Source organism: Nelumbo nucifera, chromosome 5, assembly GCF_055504915.1.
Source record: "Nelumbo nucifera cultivar China Antique chromosome 5, China Antique-T2T, whole genome shotgun sequence".
Lineage (NCBI taxonomy): Eukaryota > Viridiplantae > Streptophyta > Magnoliopsida > Proteales > Nelumbonaceae > Nelumbo > Nelumbo nucifera.
Window position 1 is genome coordinate 82506212 of NC_142653.1, and position 18177 is coordinate 82524388.

The following is an 18177-nucleotide window of genomic DNA, read 5'->3' on the forward strand; positions in this document are numbered from 1 at the left end:
AAATGGATAAATTAAAAACAGGCATTCCATTCTAACGAATTTGACTGTTGGCATACCAAATTTTCTAGTTTATACAGATGATAGTCAAAACTGCAAAGGAGAAAAATGCACTTTCAATTCCACTTACTACAATAGCGGGAGTTACTTGATCTCAACAAGCTCGCACCTGTACCATTTGTCAATGCAATCCTGGAGACATAATCTTGATGCCAATATCTTCATGGCTTGACCACTTACATATTAATTTGCTCTGGGTGTATGAATTAATTTCTATAGAAAGTTTTTTTATGCATGCAAATCTTTGTTTGAGTTCCATACAGGGGCTTTTGGAACCCCACCATCAGTAACAATCCCAGTTCCATTTTCCACGCTTAATAGCGGATCAGATTCACCTTCCTTTACCTAGAAGCACCCAGTAGATAAGGAATTATTAGCTAGAATGCTGGAGATAAATAACACAAATATTCAAGTCAAATCAAGGAAAATCATACATACACTAGTATAGTCTAAAGATACAGAAAATATATCCAGCCTTTAAAGTCTAAAAAATGATACCTGCTTGCACGGGTAGAAAATTGCCAACATTGTGGGTGTTTGCCAATATGTATGATTTTGTTTTTTAAAAACAAAATGACTTTACTGATGATGCAGTTTAAAAAAATAAAAAAACAAAATCATATACATATATATATATTGGTGAACACCCCCTTACATTGTTAAAACTTGACAATGCCTAGGGATGGACCAGTGTTTTAAAACGCGGAGGCATGACACTAGGCGTTCCACTACCTAGAGGCGTGAGGCGTAATTCAGAACGCAAGAGGCATAAGCCTCCCAAACACAAGGAGGCGTTAGCCTCCTTAAGAGGAGGGGGGTTATGAGGAGGATGAAAAGGAAAGAAGAATAAAGATGCATAACAGTAGTTCAAAGGGGGGGGGCTTGTCGAAGCGAAGAGCCAAAGCGGAGTAAGACCCCCCCTAACTCAAAAAAAAACACAAATTGGGCTGCATCGAAAAGGGAGCGGGGGGGTCTGGGGGGCGAAGCCACCCAGCCGAAGGGACAGGGGGAAAACCATTTTCTTCCCTTCCCTTACTTTTCTTTTCTTTCCTTTTCTATTTTTTTCTTCACCTCCCAGCCGAAGGGACGGGCCAAACCATTTTCTTTCCCCTTATCTTTTCTTCCCTTCCCTTACTTTTCTTTTCTTTCCTTCTCTTTTTTTCTTCTCTTTCCTTTCCTTTTCTTTCCCTTTCTTTTCTTTTCCTTTCCTTTCCTCTTTTTCTTTTTTTTCTGTATTTTCATATCAGATGTGCATGAGGCGCAAGAGGCATACGCCTCTAGCACGCCTCATGAGAAAAGCGCAAGAGGCGTACACCTCTTGCACCTGAGGCGTACGCCTCAGAGGTGTCAGCGCCTCTGGCATATGCCTCAGGGCGTTTTGGGAGCGCCTCGCCTGGAGGTGCGCCTCCAGGCGTACGCCTCCCACGCCTTTCAAAACACTGATGGACTATAGAACACAAACAATTAGAACTCCGGATGTCATGATATGTGAACCAGCAGCCTCGAAACTAATTGTTTCATAAAAGCAAAATTGTCCTCCATTCTCTTGCCATTGGTAATATGTAGTTATCAGTTATCTTTTTTTGGGTAGAACTATAGTTATCATTCCATATGTTCCATCAAGCATATCTATTGTCAAACCATTAAATTTAACTTGTAACATTATTTAAACCATCTCCAACTGGCCAGGAGAATGGGATATACCAGAAGTTTTTGAAAATCCAATGAAATAGATCTCTACTACCTATAGATCTCCAATTTGGTGGCAATGCTAGCAACAAGTAACAGATTGAGTGCTAGATCCAATGGTGCAGCACAACCCTAGTACTACCTTGGAATCAGAGGAAGGCATCCTTGTGGGCTTAATGTCAACACCTATATACCTTATTGTAGATGGTTAGACATTTTTTTTTCTTTTCTTTTATAGTTACGGTTAGACTTGTACCAGGGGAATGGGTTTGTGGGCCTGTAAGCCATCCTTGACCAGTTTCCATCTCTTACCATGCCCTCGTTTTGTTATCCATTGAAATGCTGTTAGAGTTCCTTTTTTAAGTTATTTCTAAGGGAGTGTTCTCCAATATGAATGTTTGTTGCTTTTCTTGTTTCTAAAAAAACACATCAGCAAAAAAGAAAAACAAGTTTTTATTTTTTTTTTGAGAAAAGTAAGGTAACATTTTATTCATGGAGTACCAGATTACAACATATTACAACCAAAGCCCCCCAAGACAAGGAGCCAAACACACTAAACCACCTACAATACATCATAACTCGAGGTCCCTGGATCTCAACTGAGAACAGAGGACTTGGTATGCATTTTCCCAAAACAAAGTTAAAACATTCTCAACTTGATTCAGAAAAAATAATCTTGTTTCTGAAACCTAAAAGGATGCTTCTAGAATAAAAACATGTTTTCACTTCACAAGGCTGACAAGTCCTAAACATACTCTCACAGGTGCTGGTTTAAAGCTTCTATTGATCATACCAAAGCAACTCACATTTAAATGGATTTGGGTCCAACAAATTAACAAGGAATATACAAGAAAGAAAAGCTAGTATCTATATGCAAATATTGTATGCTTTATGAAACATAATATTGAACACCAGAGGAAAACATGTTTTTGAAACCAGAAACTCAAAATGTGGTTTTTGGTTTCAGTTCTGGAAACAAGAAAATACTCTACACAACCAAGAACATGCTTTCTATATTTTATTTTAAGAATCAATGCTTTTTAAGAACAGTTAAAGAACCTTTACTTTTTAAACTCACAAGAAAAAAGTTCATATTTTTTTATAGTAAATAGCAATTTCATTAAAAGAAAAAGAGAATACAAGAAAGGCTGCACCCATCAACGTTAGGTTTTAAACCTTGCACTACAGATGCATCCATGAAGATCAATGCGCCATCAGCATATTGAAGATGAGAAATGGTCAATCTCTCAGTTCCAATCTTGAAACCATCCAATAAACTTGGTCTATGAGAAATCGGTCTTCTTAGTTCAAGGAAGAAGTTTTACATCGTCACAGAGCACAGGGAAGGAGAAAAATGGCGGAGGCTTTTGCACCGGCAAGGAGCTGGAGAAGATCTATCAAGGTGGAGAGTAAAGAGCTGATACTGGAAGAAATGTTTCATCAGAAGGAGTTGACGGTGAAGATTAGAGAAAGATCAAGAGGGATGGTGTTTCTGGTCGGTGAAGCTCTGGTGTGGTTTCAAAGCTTTCTCGATGGTGCAGTCAATGTTAGCTGGTCTGTGGGGTGGAAAGATACTTTCAGAACTTCAAGGAAAGAGTATGCTGCAGAACGAAGGAGAAATTCCAAACGGTGGTTCGTGATGTTAGAAGAAAGATTTGAAGAAAAGAAAAAACAAATAATCATCAAACCAGAAGGAAAAAGGCTGGAGGGTTGGATAAAGGTAGCAAACGAGATTCACCAGTTTGTAGTAAGAATTTGGACCAAGGCTGCGAAGGAACAATCTAAGAAGCCTGTAGTGAAGGAAAATACTCTGAGAAGGAAAAAGGACTTGAAAGTCTGGAGGAAAATATTGGAGAAAGCGGGGACTGAAGAAAATGAAGAAAATAATGGAGCTACGTCGGTTGTTCGCTCTGTGCCTATACCAAAGATTTTGGTCGAAGGGGAAAAAGGTAACTGGGAGTGAAAGCTAATTTTATCAACGAAGAATGTAGTGAAGGATTGGAAGCTGATCTTGGAGGAGGTGACGGAAAAACTAGGCCTGGAATGGATGGCTATTCTAGTCCCTTTTTCTGATAAGAAGGCAGTGCTAGATGCGGGAAATGCACAGTTGGAGTCTACGACTGTAGAAATGAAAGAAGGGCTGATATTGGTCGAAAGCTGGTGGCCCTCCTGCAACTCAGTGGAACTTGTAGACGGTTGCTTTCAAGTGAAACTGCTTGGACTGCCATTCAATCAGTGGCAGAAATCCTTCCTCGAAAGTGGCAATCGCCATGGGAGGGGTGCTTGTCTCCTTCAAAAAATTGGATCTCAGAGCTGCTCAATTAAGAGTAGCGGGTGTCAAGCCGGAAAGAGTTCTGCATTCGATTGAAATCTTTGCTGAACGTTGCTGCAGCAAAGTATGGGTAGCGTCGGAAATGGAAGTGTCGCTCTGGAGTAGAAGTCCAAAGGTTGAAGAAGAACTTGACGTGGCTGGGTGGGTGACATGTGGGGGCATTAGGGAAAGAGAACGAGGACACGTAAGCAAACAGGTGGAGGGTGTGGTAGAGAAGAGTGAGTCATACTTAAAAGAAGAGGGTGGGCTTTTTCTCAGAAAGGGAGTTTTGTTCAAATAACCCCTATAGCAAGGCGAAGTTTTACTCCTATAAGGAAGTCCTAAAGTCGGGAGGAAAGTTGTGGGGTGTGCGGGGCCCACCTGAGAAGGAGAATGTCTGTTCCCAAGAACACGCGGACGAGAGGGAGTCGATGGACCGAACCGGGGCTTGGTCCGATCAACCAGGTCACGCAGTTGACACCAGCCGGCACGAGGGTGTGTAGTAATCACGTGAGGTTGAGGGGTGAGTCGTTGAGAGACCAAAGTGGTGGTCCATCTTCGTCCCCAACCTCTGGAAGGGCCATCACAGGCATGAAAGGGGTCGAACTGAATTGGATGCCCAGATCTAATGGCTCGGTGGGGCATCCAAACCCAAGATTTTCCAGGCAGGGGTGAAAAGAAGACAATGACATGGATTGGTGCAGTTCAGAAGAAGAAGAGTACTTTTCAAGCTCCAACAAGTCAAATAGCATAGGAAGTGTTGTTGAACATCAGGCTGATGCAGTGCTGGAAATGGAGGACTGTGTTCTGGACCGTTTCTTCAATCTCCAGTTAGATGAGCGACGATCTCAGAGCAAGCTAGATAGCAAAATCTTAGCAGTGCAGGTCTGTTCTGGCCAAGAGGACGACACAAACTCAGAAAGGGGGGGAGCCGACCAAAACCAGCGGCAATCACAGGGGTTGGGCATTACGAACAGGAAGAATAGCTAGAGGTTGAACACAGAGACACCAACAAGGGTCGAGGCACCATCAACAGCTCAAACTGTCAGCATTGCACCTATAGAAACCCAACTTGGAACACCTACTGTGGAGGGTTTGAGGGTGATTGATAAGGATCTGCCTTCGAACCTCTCTTTCATCAACCCAAATCTTCAAGGTATTGTTGTGAATTCTATTTTGGCGACTAATGGTTTCTCTAGTGCCTGTGCAGGAGTTTCCAATTCCCATCAACTTCTGAATAAGCCTTTGAATACCGTGATTGCTAATGAGAGAGGAGCTAGCAGCAAGGGGGAGGGAGATTTAGAGGGACAGAAGGAAAAGGAAGGAGAGAAAGGAGAGATGATAACAAAGAAAGTGATAGGAAGGAGAAAAGAAGTAGGGAAAGAAGAAGGGCAGCTAAAAAAGCAAGTGAATTCAGAGGTCTCTGAGTCAGATGAGGATCTTTATCTTAGGGAATGGGCAGAGAGATTAGGTCTGAGAGTCGCTAACTTACCTGTAGAAAAAAAGCAAAAGGAGGAAGAGGAGGTTAGTGAGCTCAAAGGAAAAAGAAAGAGGAGGCAGGTGGAAAAGATAAAAAATGACAAGAGGAAGGACAAGGAGATGGGAGAGAAAAGCTTTAGTAGGAAAGGTAGGAAATAGGAAGGATAAGCTAGAGGGGGGAAAAGAAGTTGATTTGAAGATGAAGGTTATGAGTTGGAAAGTTAGGGGTTTGGGTAGTGCAAATAAAAGAAGAATAATTAAGTGATTAAAAGAGAAAAGTCGGAGGTGGTTTTGTTACAAGAGTCAAAAGTGCAATGTTTTGATAAGAGATGGGTGAGAAGTATATGGGGGGCAGGGGTATAGGATGGGCTCAGGCTCCATCTTGGGGTGCTTCTGGAGGAATAATCACACTGTGGAGTGAGGAGTCGGTGGAGTGCTTAGAGGAGTTGATAGGCAGATTTTCGATGTCGGTAAAATTGAGGAATGTAAGTGATAATTTCACTTGGGTGATGTCAAATGTTTACGGGCCGAATTCTTATAGGGATAGAAATGAATTGTGGGAGGAATTGGCGGTTGTTAGAGGATTGTGGCAAGGGCCTTGGTGTGTGGGAGGTGACTTCAACGTGATTAGACACACAGATGAATCAAATAACCCAAGACAAAAGATGACCACCAGCATGAGGAGATTTAACAGATTTATAGAAGATTTAGAACTGAAAGAGGTCATGATAGGACAGAACAGATTTACTTGGACCAATTGTCAGGAAAGCCCTACTCTATCCAAATTAGATAGATTTCTAGTGACACAAGAGTGGGAGGATCATTGGGGGAATTTGACAGGTAGAATATTACCTAGGCTAACATCGGATCACTGGCCAATTTGTCTTACTCAAGAAGGGAATGGGGGCGGACCAAAGTCTTTTCGGTTTGAAAATATGTGGCTCACAGTCCCGGGCTTTGTGCAAAAGGTGAGAAGCTGGTGGGAGGAGAACACCTCGGTGGCTAGATGGGAAGGGATTAGATTCCATAGAAAGCTTAAGAATTTGAAAGGAAAGCTAAAGGAGTGGAATTCCAATCAGTTTGGGAGGATCAAAGAAAGAAAGTCTACCTTGATTAGTCGGATTGAAGAGATTGATAGAAAAGAGGAAGAAGGACAAATGGGCCTGGTCGAGAAGGAGGAGAGGACAAATTTGAAAAAAGAGTTGGAAGTTACACTATTGAGAGAGGAGATGTCATGGAAACAAAAGTCAAGAAAAAGGTGGATAAAGGAAGGTGATGGGAACACTAGATACTTTCATGCAACCGCAAATGGTAGGAGAAGGAAAAATTGCATCTCTATGTTGGAATTAAAAAATGGAATTATCATCACACAACAGAATGCAATCGTAAAGGCTTTTGTGAATCACTTCAAAAAAATTTATAGAAGGCCAGTAGAGAATAGACGGATCTTAGAGGGTTTGACATGGCCTGTTTTAGATAGCACCTTGAGTAGAGAATTAGAAAGTGGTTTTAAGGTTGAAGAAGTGAAAGCAGCTATTTTCTCTATGGATAGGTCCAAGGCTCCAGATCCAGATGGATTTACCATGGCTTTTTACCAAGATTGTTGGGAGTGGCTTAAGGAAGATTTAATGAAGGGTTTTGAGGAATTATATCACAGAGGGATGATAAGTAGAGGGATTAATGCTACTTTTATTGCGTTGATTCCTAAGAAATCAGGAGCATGTCACTCCAAGGACTTTAGACCAATCAGCTTAGTGACAAGTCAATACAAAATCATAGCCAAGGTTCTCTCTAACCGCCTAAAGAAGGTACTTGCATCAATCATATCAGAGTATCAAGGAGCTTTTATCAAAGAAAGACAGATTTCAGATCAGTTGCTCATTGCAAATGAGTGTGTAGAGGATTTTAGGAAGAATGGGAGGAAAGGTATTATGTGCAAGTTGGATCTGGAGAAAGCCTACGATTTTGTGGACTGGGGTTTCTTAATTGAAGCTTTGAGCAATTGTGGTTTTGGTGCAAAATGGTGCAAGTGGATTAGAGGTTGCCTAAAATCTTTTCATTTTTCAGTATTGGTGAATGGGTCGGTTATAGATTTCTTTGGTGCTATGAGAGGCCTGAGACAGGGGGGTCCTCTTTCACCGTTTCTATTTACTATTGTTGCAGAGGTGTTCAGCAGATTGATCATAAAAGCGAATGAAATGGGTGTCTTAAGAGGGTGGAGAGTGGGGAGAGACAGGGTGATGGTAACCCATCTTCAATTTGCAGACGACATCATTATTTTTTGTGAGGGGGAAGGTGAGGAGGAGGATAGGAATCTGAGGAGGTTATTGAGCTTGTTTGAGATGTTGGCAAATCTAAAGGTTAATCTCAATAAAAGTGTAGTAGCTGGGGTAAATAAGGGGCAGGAAGAGTTGGAGCTGTGGGCAAAGGAACTCAGATGTGTGTCCAGTGATTGGCCTATGAAGTACTTAGGACTCCCTTTAGGTGCAAACCCTAGGTCTGTGACCTTCTGAAGCCCGGTAGTGGAGAGATTTGATAAGAAGTTAGCAGCTTGGAAGAGGAACTATATTTCTTTGGGAGGTAGGATAACCTTAATCAAATCCACCTTAGCTAACATTCCGGTCTATTACCTATCGGTGTTTAGTGTACTTCAGGTGATTGTTAAGAAGTTAGAGAAAATTATGTAGGTTTTCTTGTGGAAACTGGGAGAAACAAAGAAGGATCACCTAATCATATGGGAAATAGTTTGTAGACGGAAGGAGGATGGAGGGTTGGGGTTAGGAACACTGAAAGAAAAGAACCAGGCTCTTCTAGAGAAGTGGTTGTGGAGATTTCCGAGAGAATCTGACAGGTTATGGCATAAAGTGATCGCTAGTATTCATGGGCTCTCTGTGAACGGGTGGGATGCTAAAACTTCTAGCAGGGCCTCTTGCTTTTCACCCTGGAGAGCAATTCAGAAATGCCTTCCATCCTTTCTCAATCACATCAGATTCGATTTTAATTCAGGCAACAAGATCAAGTTCTGGGAGGATCTTTGGGTGGGTGAAGTCCCTTTAAAGGTTTCTTTCCCTTCTTTGTTCACCCTTTCTGCTCTCCAGGGTAAGCCAATTTCTGAGTTTCTGCTCCCCTCTCCCTCGGCTAACGGGCTTGGGTGGAATCTAGGTTTTCATAGAAATGTGAGGGACACTGATTTAGGCCTTCTTTCAAATCTTCTACACATTCTTGAAGGGGTTTTCCCAGACCTAAGTAAACAAGATGATAGAATTTAGACTCTACATCCTTCTGGGGTTTTCAGTTGTGCTTCTTTTTTCAAATTGTTGTCTGTGCCTTCTCAACCAAATACTCCCTTTCCAGTCAAAGAGATCTGGTGTCATCCAATTCCCCCCAAAGTGAGTGCTTTTTGTTGGGAGTTCTTCCATGGTGCAATCAACATTTGTGATATTTTAAAGGATGGTGCCTCTTCCTGTCCTTTTTCTTGTGGTATTTGGGATCGGTTCTTTTCTCTTTTTGGGTGCAGGTGGAATACTCTAGACAGATTGGACAGGTTTGATAGATCCACTTTCAGCTGGTCAAAAAGGAGGGAAAGACTGATGTGGAGGTGCACAAGAGCAGCAATAATATGGACCCTATGGGAGGAAAGAAATAAGCGTATATTTGAGGAAAAGAAAAGAAGCAAGGAAGCATTAATTGAAGGGATCATGGCAAAAGTGGCCTTCTAGATAAAGACTTTGGAGTTGTTCTCAGATTTCTCTATTGATGATAAATTAAGGAACTGGAGAACAATTGCAACCTCAACTTCAGCTAAGCGGAGGACACTAAAGGAATGGGAACCCCCAGAGGTAGGTTTCCTGAAATTAAATTTCGATGGAAGTAGTTTTGGGAACCCAGGGCCCTCTGGAATTGGAGGGGTTCTAAGGAATGGAGTGATTTTGGGAATGTACTCAGGTCCCATTGGGGTGTGTGACTCTGTAACAGCAAAATTGAAGGCAGTACTTTATGGGATGCAGAAATCTTTGGAAATGGGGTTCCGGAAGCTAATAGTTGAAGGCGACTCCAAAATAGCAATAAGTTGGTTTAAGCAGAATGAGAAGATTCCTTGGTTTTTCAGAAACAATTTCAAACAGTTCAAGAGGTTCTCGAGGGATATGCAGCTGATATTTCAATGGGCTCCTAGGTCGGCAAATGGCTTAGCTGACCATCTAGCAAAGCAAGGGGTAAACAGAGCAGAGTGCTTCTGGGCTCAATTGTGAGACTCATCATCAATTTGTCTATGTTTTCTATTGTTGGTAACCGAGGCTGCCCATGTTTCTGTATTAACTTTTTTCTCTAAGTAATGAAATCTACTTTGATTACTGATCAAAAAAACAAAAAAAGAGAGAGAATACAAGAGGAAGGTTTAAGACATTACCCAAGAGAAAGAAACAAACCCCAAAAACAGCTACCACCTACAGCCAAAGTTTTACAGTAACAAACCGGGAAAAAAACACCAAAAACTCAAAAAACGAAACGGCTCAAAACCAAGAGCAACTCCTTCATCATCAACTAAACCAGCCCTAACCATCCCTGTCTTGGAGAACTGCCTGATAATTCCGGGTTCCTACTCTTGCCAGTCATCTATCTTAATGTCAACATCTCAGCTAATGTCACTAGAAGAATGGGAAGCCCAGCATTCAATTTAAATAAATCAATCTTCATCTGTGCCGTTCTTTTTTTAACTTTACCTTTTTTGATCAATTTAACTTTACCTTGAGCTTTTAGTGTTCAGCATGCACCAGAACACTCCTCAAGCATTCACTACTTGTGAACCTTAGTGCAACCATGGGAAACCTACCTTAATTTCACATAAGATTAAAAATTGCAGATCATGTAAGTTGGGGTTGCATAAATTCAAATAATTGTGATCCATGGTCCAAGTTGACAGTAGGTCAAAGCAAATTCTACACAAGGATATTACAACTCTGTATCCATTTCTAAGACAAAGAAGGATTAAATAATAATAATAAAATTTGGCAAGTGGACCATGTTAGGAAATAACCAAGCACCACAAGTTGAGTTGGACAAATCAGCATGTACCTATGAACCTGGTCCAGCCCATGGAACTGGTCCAAGGAAGTACAGTGCCAGGTAGGGGTGATCATGGGCCAGGGTGGGACTGATTCTGGGCCTAAAGTTTGTATACATAATATTATATAGGGAACGTTGTTCCCATTTAGTACCCTGTACTTTGGGCCTAGTGCCACTTTGGCCCCCAAACTTTAAAACACAACAATTCAGTACCTGAACTTTCAAAACATGCCGATCCAGTACTTACCATTAACCAGTTGTTAATCACCCATTATGTGGCATTTGAAAAGACACAAATGCCCTTCGAGTGTCATCTACTCTCTTTATCAACCATCCAAATGTTGACAAGAAATGAACAGTCCCAAATCCTTGCCTCTTCTATTCAAGAAAGTTTGGGTCACATCTCAGTGAGCAAGGATTTGGGACTGTTCATTTTTTATCAACGTTTGGATGGTCGATAAAGAGAATTAGGTGACACTCGAAGGGCATTTGTGTCTTTTCAAAATGCCACTTAACGGATGGTTAACGGTAGGTACTAAATTGGCACGCTTTAAAATTCAGGGACAAAAGTGGCACTAGGCCCAGAGTACAGCGTACTAGTCGGGAATTTTCCCTATTATATAATATGTATATCATATTTATTTTATACATTATATAATATAAAATATTATATATAATATTTATTATAGGTGGTATTGGTCCCCTTGCTCAAGAAAAAACTTACGAAAATGTATGATATCCTACCATTTTCTTGAGTGAAGTTTAGGCTCACCAGGCTTGGGCCAAGCTCAGCACCTTGGGCTGAGTCCAGACCCAAAGTCTGAGTTTGTGCCTTAGGCTGAGCTGATGTTGGCCAAGTAAGGCCATTTCAATGCTCATTACCACCAGACCATATTTGCAAACAAATACAAATCACATTGAAGTTCAGATGTAGTCACAAACACATTTGTCTATGATATGAAGATGGGTTGACATATCCTGCATCTGCAACCTAAACCTTTGTCTTGATTGTAAAACTGATTAGACATCTAATTATGTAATTATTCAAAGAACCTTGTCCACATTAGCAACACAATGACCAAGAGCAGGTTTACCTGGGACAGTTGTGTAGATGCTTCACTAGCTTTTTGCTGATTCTCAGCAGAGCAGAAGTACGAATAAAGTATCATGCCAACTAGAGCAATCATGATTCCAAATATGTTCCGCCAGCTAAATGGATCATGAAGTAAGACATAACCAAAAGCCAAAACTAGGCATGTTTTCAGATGCCCTAGGACCTGATATGTGACAGGAGAAGTCTTCCCAATTACAAGAAATGTACTGAAGTTAACAGAGACAGAGATGAGGCAGGACAGAACTATGAAGACCTGCAAAAGAAATAATACAAATATAGCTAAAGAGTTTTCGGCAAAGAACTTAAAAGAAGATTCTATTAAAAGTTGTTAGGTCCTCACCAGCACTTGGGGTGTATACTTGAAAGCAAAAACATTTTGATTAGTCAAAAGCCAATCTAGAAATGGACCAGTGATGAATAGAGTCATTGCTTGATAGGGGCAGGATTGATACAAGAGTTGTGTTGAAGACACCTTAAACCTCTTCTGGATGGTATTGGTCATCTGACAAGAACTGATTAAGATCTTAAACAAGAGAAAATAAATATAAATATAAACATAACAGAATAAGAATTACAAAAACAAACGTGTACACAACAAGGAAAACCAAATCAACACCTGCCAATAAAAACAATATCACAGCAATGACTTAATCATCAATTCGCCATGCATGATTTTCATTACCATCTATGTATTATTGGGTGAAGATGCCATCTTCCCTAAAGGATGCCTACCAGATAGAAGAATAGCATCTTTGCATAGAAAGATATGTGATACAAGTACATTTACCCATAATCTTAGTAACTGGATGGGTTAAAAATAATGCTTTCAGTATTTTCTTTTGTATACTTAAAAGGATATTTAAGATAACCAATCCCATAACAGTATACATAGAGAATATGGAAGGGAAAAGGAATCCCATGAAGGTGGAGGCCCCACTACAGATGTCCTCCATGCTGAAAGAAATTCAATTTGATGATTTTAAGCATTCTTAGCCATGAAGCAAGGAAAAAAAACTGGATGATCATGATCATTGGCTACATCAGTTTGTGGTCATGGATGTCTAAAGAAGGTCCATAAACTAGTAACTCTACATTCTTGTCCTATATGTATCTACACTGTTCATATGATCAGGCAGCAGAAAGTTAAAAAATAGAACAGAAGAAAAAGAAAAAGAAACACTAGCTGCTCATGATCATTGGCTGCATCAGCTTTTAGTCAAGAATGTATGAAAAGGGTCCATAAACTAGTGACCTACATTCTTGTCCTGTATGTATAACATGGTCATAAAGCTTGTACATTGCCCATATGATTTCCTCCATATCATTTTATATCTTATGCTAAAAGAGTACACAACTACTACATACAAAATTTTATGTGATAAGACTTTGCATCCATGTTGATACTTGATGACAAGCCATCGCCTGCCAGATGAAATCTACTTGGTCTGAGTCAACAAGCATGTAATACCAGTTCATAATAAAAGGTAGAGTTAATATAAGATAAAGAGAAAAAGCATCACTCAAGGATACAATCTGAGCAATGCAAGTTGTAATAACTGCAAGCAGAGATAAGACAGATCCCAGAGCATTGAGTTGCACATCAGTCACAGTTGCAATCCCAACACCAAAAAGAAGAATGGTGAGAGAGAACTGGATACTCTTACTGCACAATGATAAAGAAAGTATTAGTAGGTATAATTGTAATTACACAATAAGCCAGAGATAAAAATTTACTACAATAAAAAACCCAAGAATTCAAGACATAAGGTAAGGATATTGAACAAAAAAAATTCAGGCCCATAACAGAGCAGTTGGAGTTTATTTATCAAAAACCTCTCAATATGTACAATGACAGTTCTATACATTCTGAAACTAAGAAATGTCAAGTATCTTTAAGTCTAACAGAAAATTATCATTTGTGCCAGTGTATACATTCTGAAATTAAGAATGTCAGGTATCATTTGTGCCATTAACTTCACCAACTCATTCAAATCTAGAAGAAAGGGTGTTTTTTTCAGTTATTAAGTTTAATCTTGAATTGTGTTGTTGTGAGGTTGGAGAAGTTTTCCGATCGGTGCTTGATCCACAAAACCTGTATATTTCTTTTTTCTTTTATGAATTTTGTTCTACTAAAAAAAACTATGATTTTTGTTTACCAAAAATAGAAATGGAACAAAAAAAAGTAGAATTAAGATAAAACAATGAGAAAAAAGGCAAGAGAAGCGGTTTTAAGAAAATTGAACACTTTTTTTGAGTGAATGACACTAACCTTCAACATAAGCACCTCAACAGAGTCATCAGTACCAGCATGGAAAATCTTGTAAAACCTACGAATCAATTTTTTTTTGCTTGACAATGTTTATTATAGCAGGTCAGGTCCTTTATATAGAACATAGGGGTAAGGTCAAGCCTTTTATGACACCAGCTTTGACCTTGCAACTTAGAAACTAGGAGAACCCTTAAACCACTCCCAGTTAAGAATTGACTTCCTTCTGGAGCTTCTTCATGACAGACAAAACTTGGAAAATTAAAAAGAAATGGGAGAAAGAAGATGCAAAGAAGGGATATGCTAATCAATTAAGAATTAAAATATGGAACCTAAATTACCAAGGTCAAACCAGCAATAAAAGTCCAAGAATCACAAAGTTTCCAAGCAAAAATCCAAAACAAAACAATCCAGATGTTGCAGCACAGAATATGAAATTGCAGTTCTTAGAAATTATTCAGAAATTAGAATCATTGTTGGACTCTGCATAGTCTTTGTTGGGTCTTGGGATGATTTTTTGAGTCTACAACTGTCAACCTGTATTTTCTTAACTCTTTCTTGATTTGACATGCACATACATACACATACACAGAGAAAGAGAGAATATTATGAACTCTTTTTAAAAAAATGCTTATTTAGTTCGGAATAGACAGAACAAATAAGTTCTCAAGGTGCATATAATAGATAACAATAAAAATAGCAATTGGCATATTGATCTTGTCAAGACCAACTCTGAGATAAGACAAACCTGAATCTCTTCCTAAAGAAAAGGGTCTCCAAAAGAACAGTGCAAGGGATGATAGCTAGCTTAGTCATCTGCAGTGAAAAGCAATTATATGAAGACAACAATTTTAACTCTACTCTCTAGCACATAATCCAAAGCATAAAGCACCTAACAAAAGGTCATTACCCAGTGCTGGTCCCAGCTATCTGGGATCTTCAAAGGGGTGAAATGGATAAATACCTAGCATCCGACATTTTTTGCACAAACTGACAACTCTCATATACTACATGTGTTCTCATGCTCGTCAGGACATGATTTTACCATTGCACCAAGCAATGATCCCAAACCAATTATTACAAGACTAAAATATTTCATAGCACTTTCTATTTCAAAACAGAACTGTCTGAGAAGATGGAATGCAGCATTCCAATTGGTTGGTTCAGTATTCACAAGTATCAAATATGACTAAACTTGTAAGAATCCAAGCCACAATGCCTGGAAAAGAAAGGACAAAACTATACATACATACATACATACATACATATATATATATATATATATATAAACACACACACACACACAATAGGAATATTATAAATATCTCCAACCTGAATTTATTAGACATTTCATGTACTACACTAAAAAAGAGGGTTAGATAAAAGAATGCTACCTGATAGAAACCAACAGAGTTGAAACCCAAACTTAGATTCAAAAGTCCAATTGAGATCCCATTAAGTATGCCAAAGCCCATTACAGCTCTTGGATCAAAAGGCTTGTGTTCAAACAATTTCATCCACAATGCCCCATGAAGGGAACAGAATGTGACCAGAAGATGCCAGCTTGTTAAAGTTGTGGCTACACATCATAACTCAGAGGTAAGAATATCAAGGAATGGACCTTAAGAACCAGAGGTAACATTTCAGAATACACAGCAGACACACATTGGGAACAAAACATCAAAAGAATTCAATAACTGTCAGGTAACAAAAATAGCATACTTTCCCAGGTCTTTTATAGCATGCAATGATCAGAAAAATAATCTGTCAGCAAGCAAGTTTCCACTTCCTAGAACCTTGAAGAATAACAAAGCAATCCAACACTTAACTGTCTGACCATAAACACTATAAAAGAATCCTTGACTTGATCACAAGGAGGAAGTCAGTCATTTATATACAGTTATTTTTTGATCATTGTATATTATGAGAGAAAGTCTAGGATTGCAGCTATCTGGGGTCTTAAGAAGTGTAAACTGGATATAGACCTAAATTTTGGCATTGTTGCACAAAGTGGCCACTCTCAGAATCAAACCAAGAATCTCACACTTGTCAGCCCAATAGTTTACCATTTTACCAAGCAATATGTTCTATGAAGAATTTAAAAATATGGAACAAAATTTTCAGATCAAGTCCCTAAAGGTGCAGTCTCTTCGAGTCTTCTCAAACTTCTATCCCTTCTATTCTATACTATTCTAGTATTCTATTATTCTCCTTTTTATTTGTTTCACCATCTTCACTGCCATGAACTCATATTTCTTCTATAACTCATGTTTATTTTCCTCTACCACTATCCTGAATTTCCTCCAATTATTTATTTAATTTTCAGCAGCTTTTTTTTCTAATTTTAAATTTAAATCTGAAATCATTTTCTAAAGCCCTTTGGTTTCCTTTCCCTTACCCATTTCAAATATGAACACCCCCTCCCCTTCTTGTCCCCCACATGCAGAATTGTAGGGTAGGAAGGGCCTTCCTCCCTTCACAAACCCTACTTAAGCCACCATGATTTAAATATCAAAGAGCTTATGAACAATTATCTCACTAACAGCACAGTGGTAATTTAAAAGTAATATTTAACATTTGATAACTTTTTCAAGAATAACTGTATAATATTCTGATTTACTTCATAGTGGCAGAAGATGCATCACAATGGCAAAGCCAACAACCCCAGACTTAAGGGTAAAATGGGAAGAAAGGTGGACATAAATGTGGCTTATATTTTAGAGTTTTGAACATGGAAAAATGAATTCTCTTTAATAGATATGATGGCAGAACCACATACAGTTGCACATTTCTGTGGATATATTTTCCTAGTACGCCAACCATCAGAATCCAGAACTGTATAAAGTTGTGGCATACCAATAATTCAATGTGCAGATTAGATTCAGAGTGATATAACTACCGAGACAATAAACAAAAGAACAAAAATAAAAGAGGCCACATAATGGTTAATGAGTAAAACAAGTACGAAAATTGATCCATATAATTGTTCAATTGAGAAATCTGAATAATTCATCAAGGAAAATGTCTAAAAACCAATCGAAACTAACAATGCACAGTAAGTTAATAAATAACTGTATATAAAAATTGAAAGAATAAAGAGAAAGTATCACCCATAAGAAGTATGAATCTGGCAAAGGAGAGATGGAGTTCACTCACCGAAAGTGAAACCAAGGGAACTAATAAGAGCCTTGTTGCAAATCACAATAGACACCGAAGAAACCACTGAAAGACTCAACGCACCGATAGTACCAAGCTGAAACCGCTCGCTGTCACTCATCTTGTCACTCTTTCTGCTCTAATCAGTAATCACTACCTCCTCGATCTGGATCTACCACTCCATCCATCAGAAACCAAAGCTTGGACTCCCAAGATTAACAAAACGCACGTAAAATCGAAAATGAGATCCTCACCTCATTCCGAAGATGGCCGAATCAACACGAATACAAGCTCAACTGCAACTGCAAGGAATTCAATAAATCGAAAGAGAAAGAAACCAAATCAACTCTAGAGAAATTGAAGATAAATCAGGATAATTTAAGACTTTCAAAACCCTAGACCGGATCCTCACTCTAAAGGATCAGCAGCAATAGAGAGCGCCGTCTATATATGTAGAGAGGGAGAGGGAGAGGGAGAGAGAGAGAAGAGAGAGGTGAAACTGTTCGTTTATTGCCGTTAAAGAGGAACTAAAGAAACTCACTTTTACAGTATTATCAGAGAAATTCCAAATCTTGGTTTAATAAAACTTTGAAACTGCGCTTGTTTCTGTCTCTCTTTCTCCTTTTCGTCTTTCTCTGTGACGAAATGAATAGAGATTGATTTATGCAGGCTGCAGCAAAACAGAACAAGCTCGTGTTTGCAAATTTTCTACCCTCTTCCACGCCGCGCATACGGTTTGGACCCCCTGAGCGTAAGCAGCCTACTGGCTACTGCTTGCCTATACATAAAACGTGATACGTGAATGAACTTGATTCGACAAAAGTATATCTTACAACCCTTGGTTTTAATTTTAATTACGGAATTAACCTACCACATCCACACCCACACCCACACGCACGGCGGCACAGCCCCCGGGTATCAGGTTGATTTCATACTTCATAGATAATTATCAAATCAATCACTAACCTCATCTGCCTAACCCTCCATTACACGTGACACGTCCATAGAAACGAGTATGGACTTTTAGATCGGCTTATCACA

The 18177-nt window shown here is 39.3% G+C and overlaps 1 protein-coding gene across 4 annotated transcripts; it reads right to left on the reverse strand.

Moving 5' to 3' along the window:
• Positions 1-7: 7 nt before the first annotated feature.
• LOC104593782 (UDP-xylose transporter 3-like) lies at positions 8-18038 on the reverse strand. 4 transcript variants are annotated; one of them, XM_010253779.3, is made up of 10 exons: positions 18008-18038; positions 17678-17914; positions 17391-17438; positions 17137-17302; positions 15375-15559; positions 14729-14796; positions 13245-13377; positions 12055-12216; positions 11695-11967; positions 8-402 (listed from the first exon to the last, which is right to left on the reverse strand). In XM_010253779.3, the coding sequence occupies exons 4-10, from the start codon at positions 17255-17257 to the stop codon at positions 286-288; spliced, it is 1059 nt and encodes a 352-aa protein (XP_010252081.1). In that variant the 5' UTR covers positions 17258-17302; positions 17391-17438; positions 17678-17914; positions 18008-18038; the 3' UTR covers positions 8-285. The 4 variants fall into 4 exon arrangements, with proteins under 4 accessions (XP_010252081.1, XP_010252082.1, XP_010252084.1 ...); XM_010253780.3 differs by having other exon boundaries at positions 17137-17308; XM_010253782.3 differs by lacking the exon at positions 18008-18038 and having other exon boundaries at positions 17549-17732.
• Between the last annotated feature and the right edge of the window lie 139 nt (positions 18039-18177).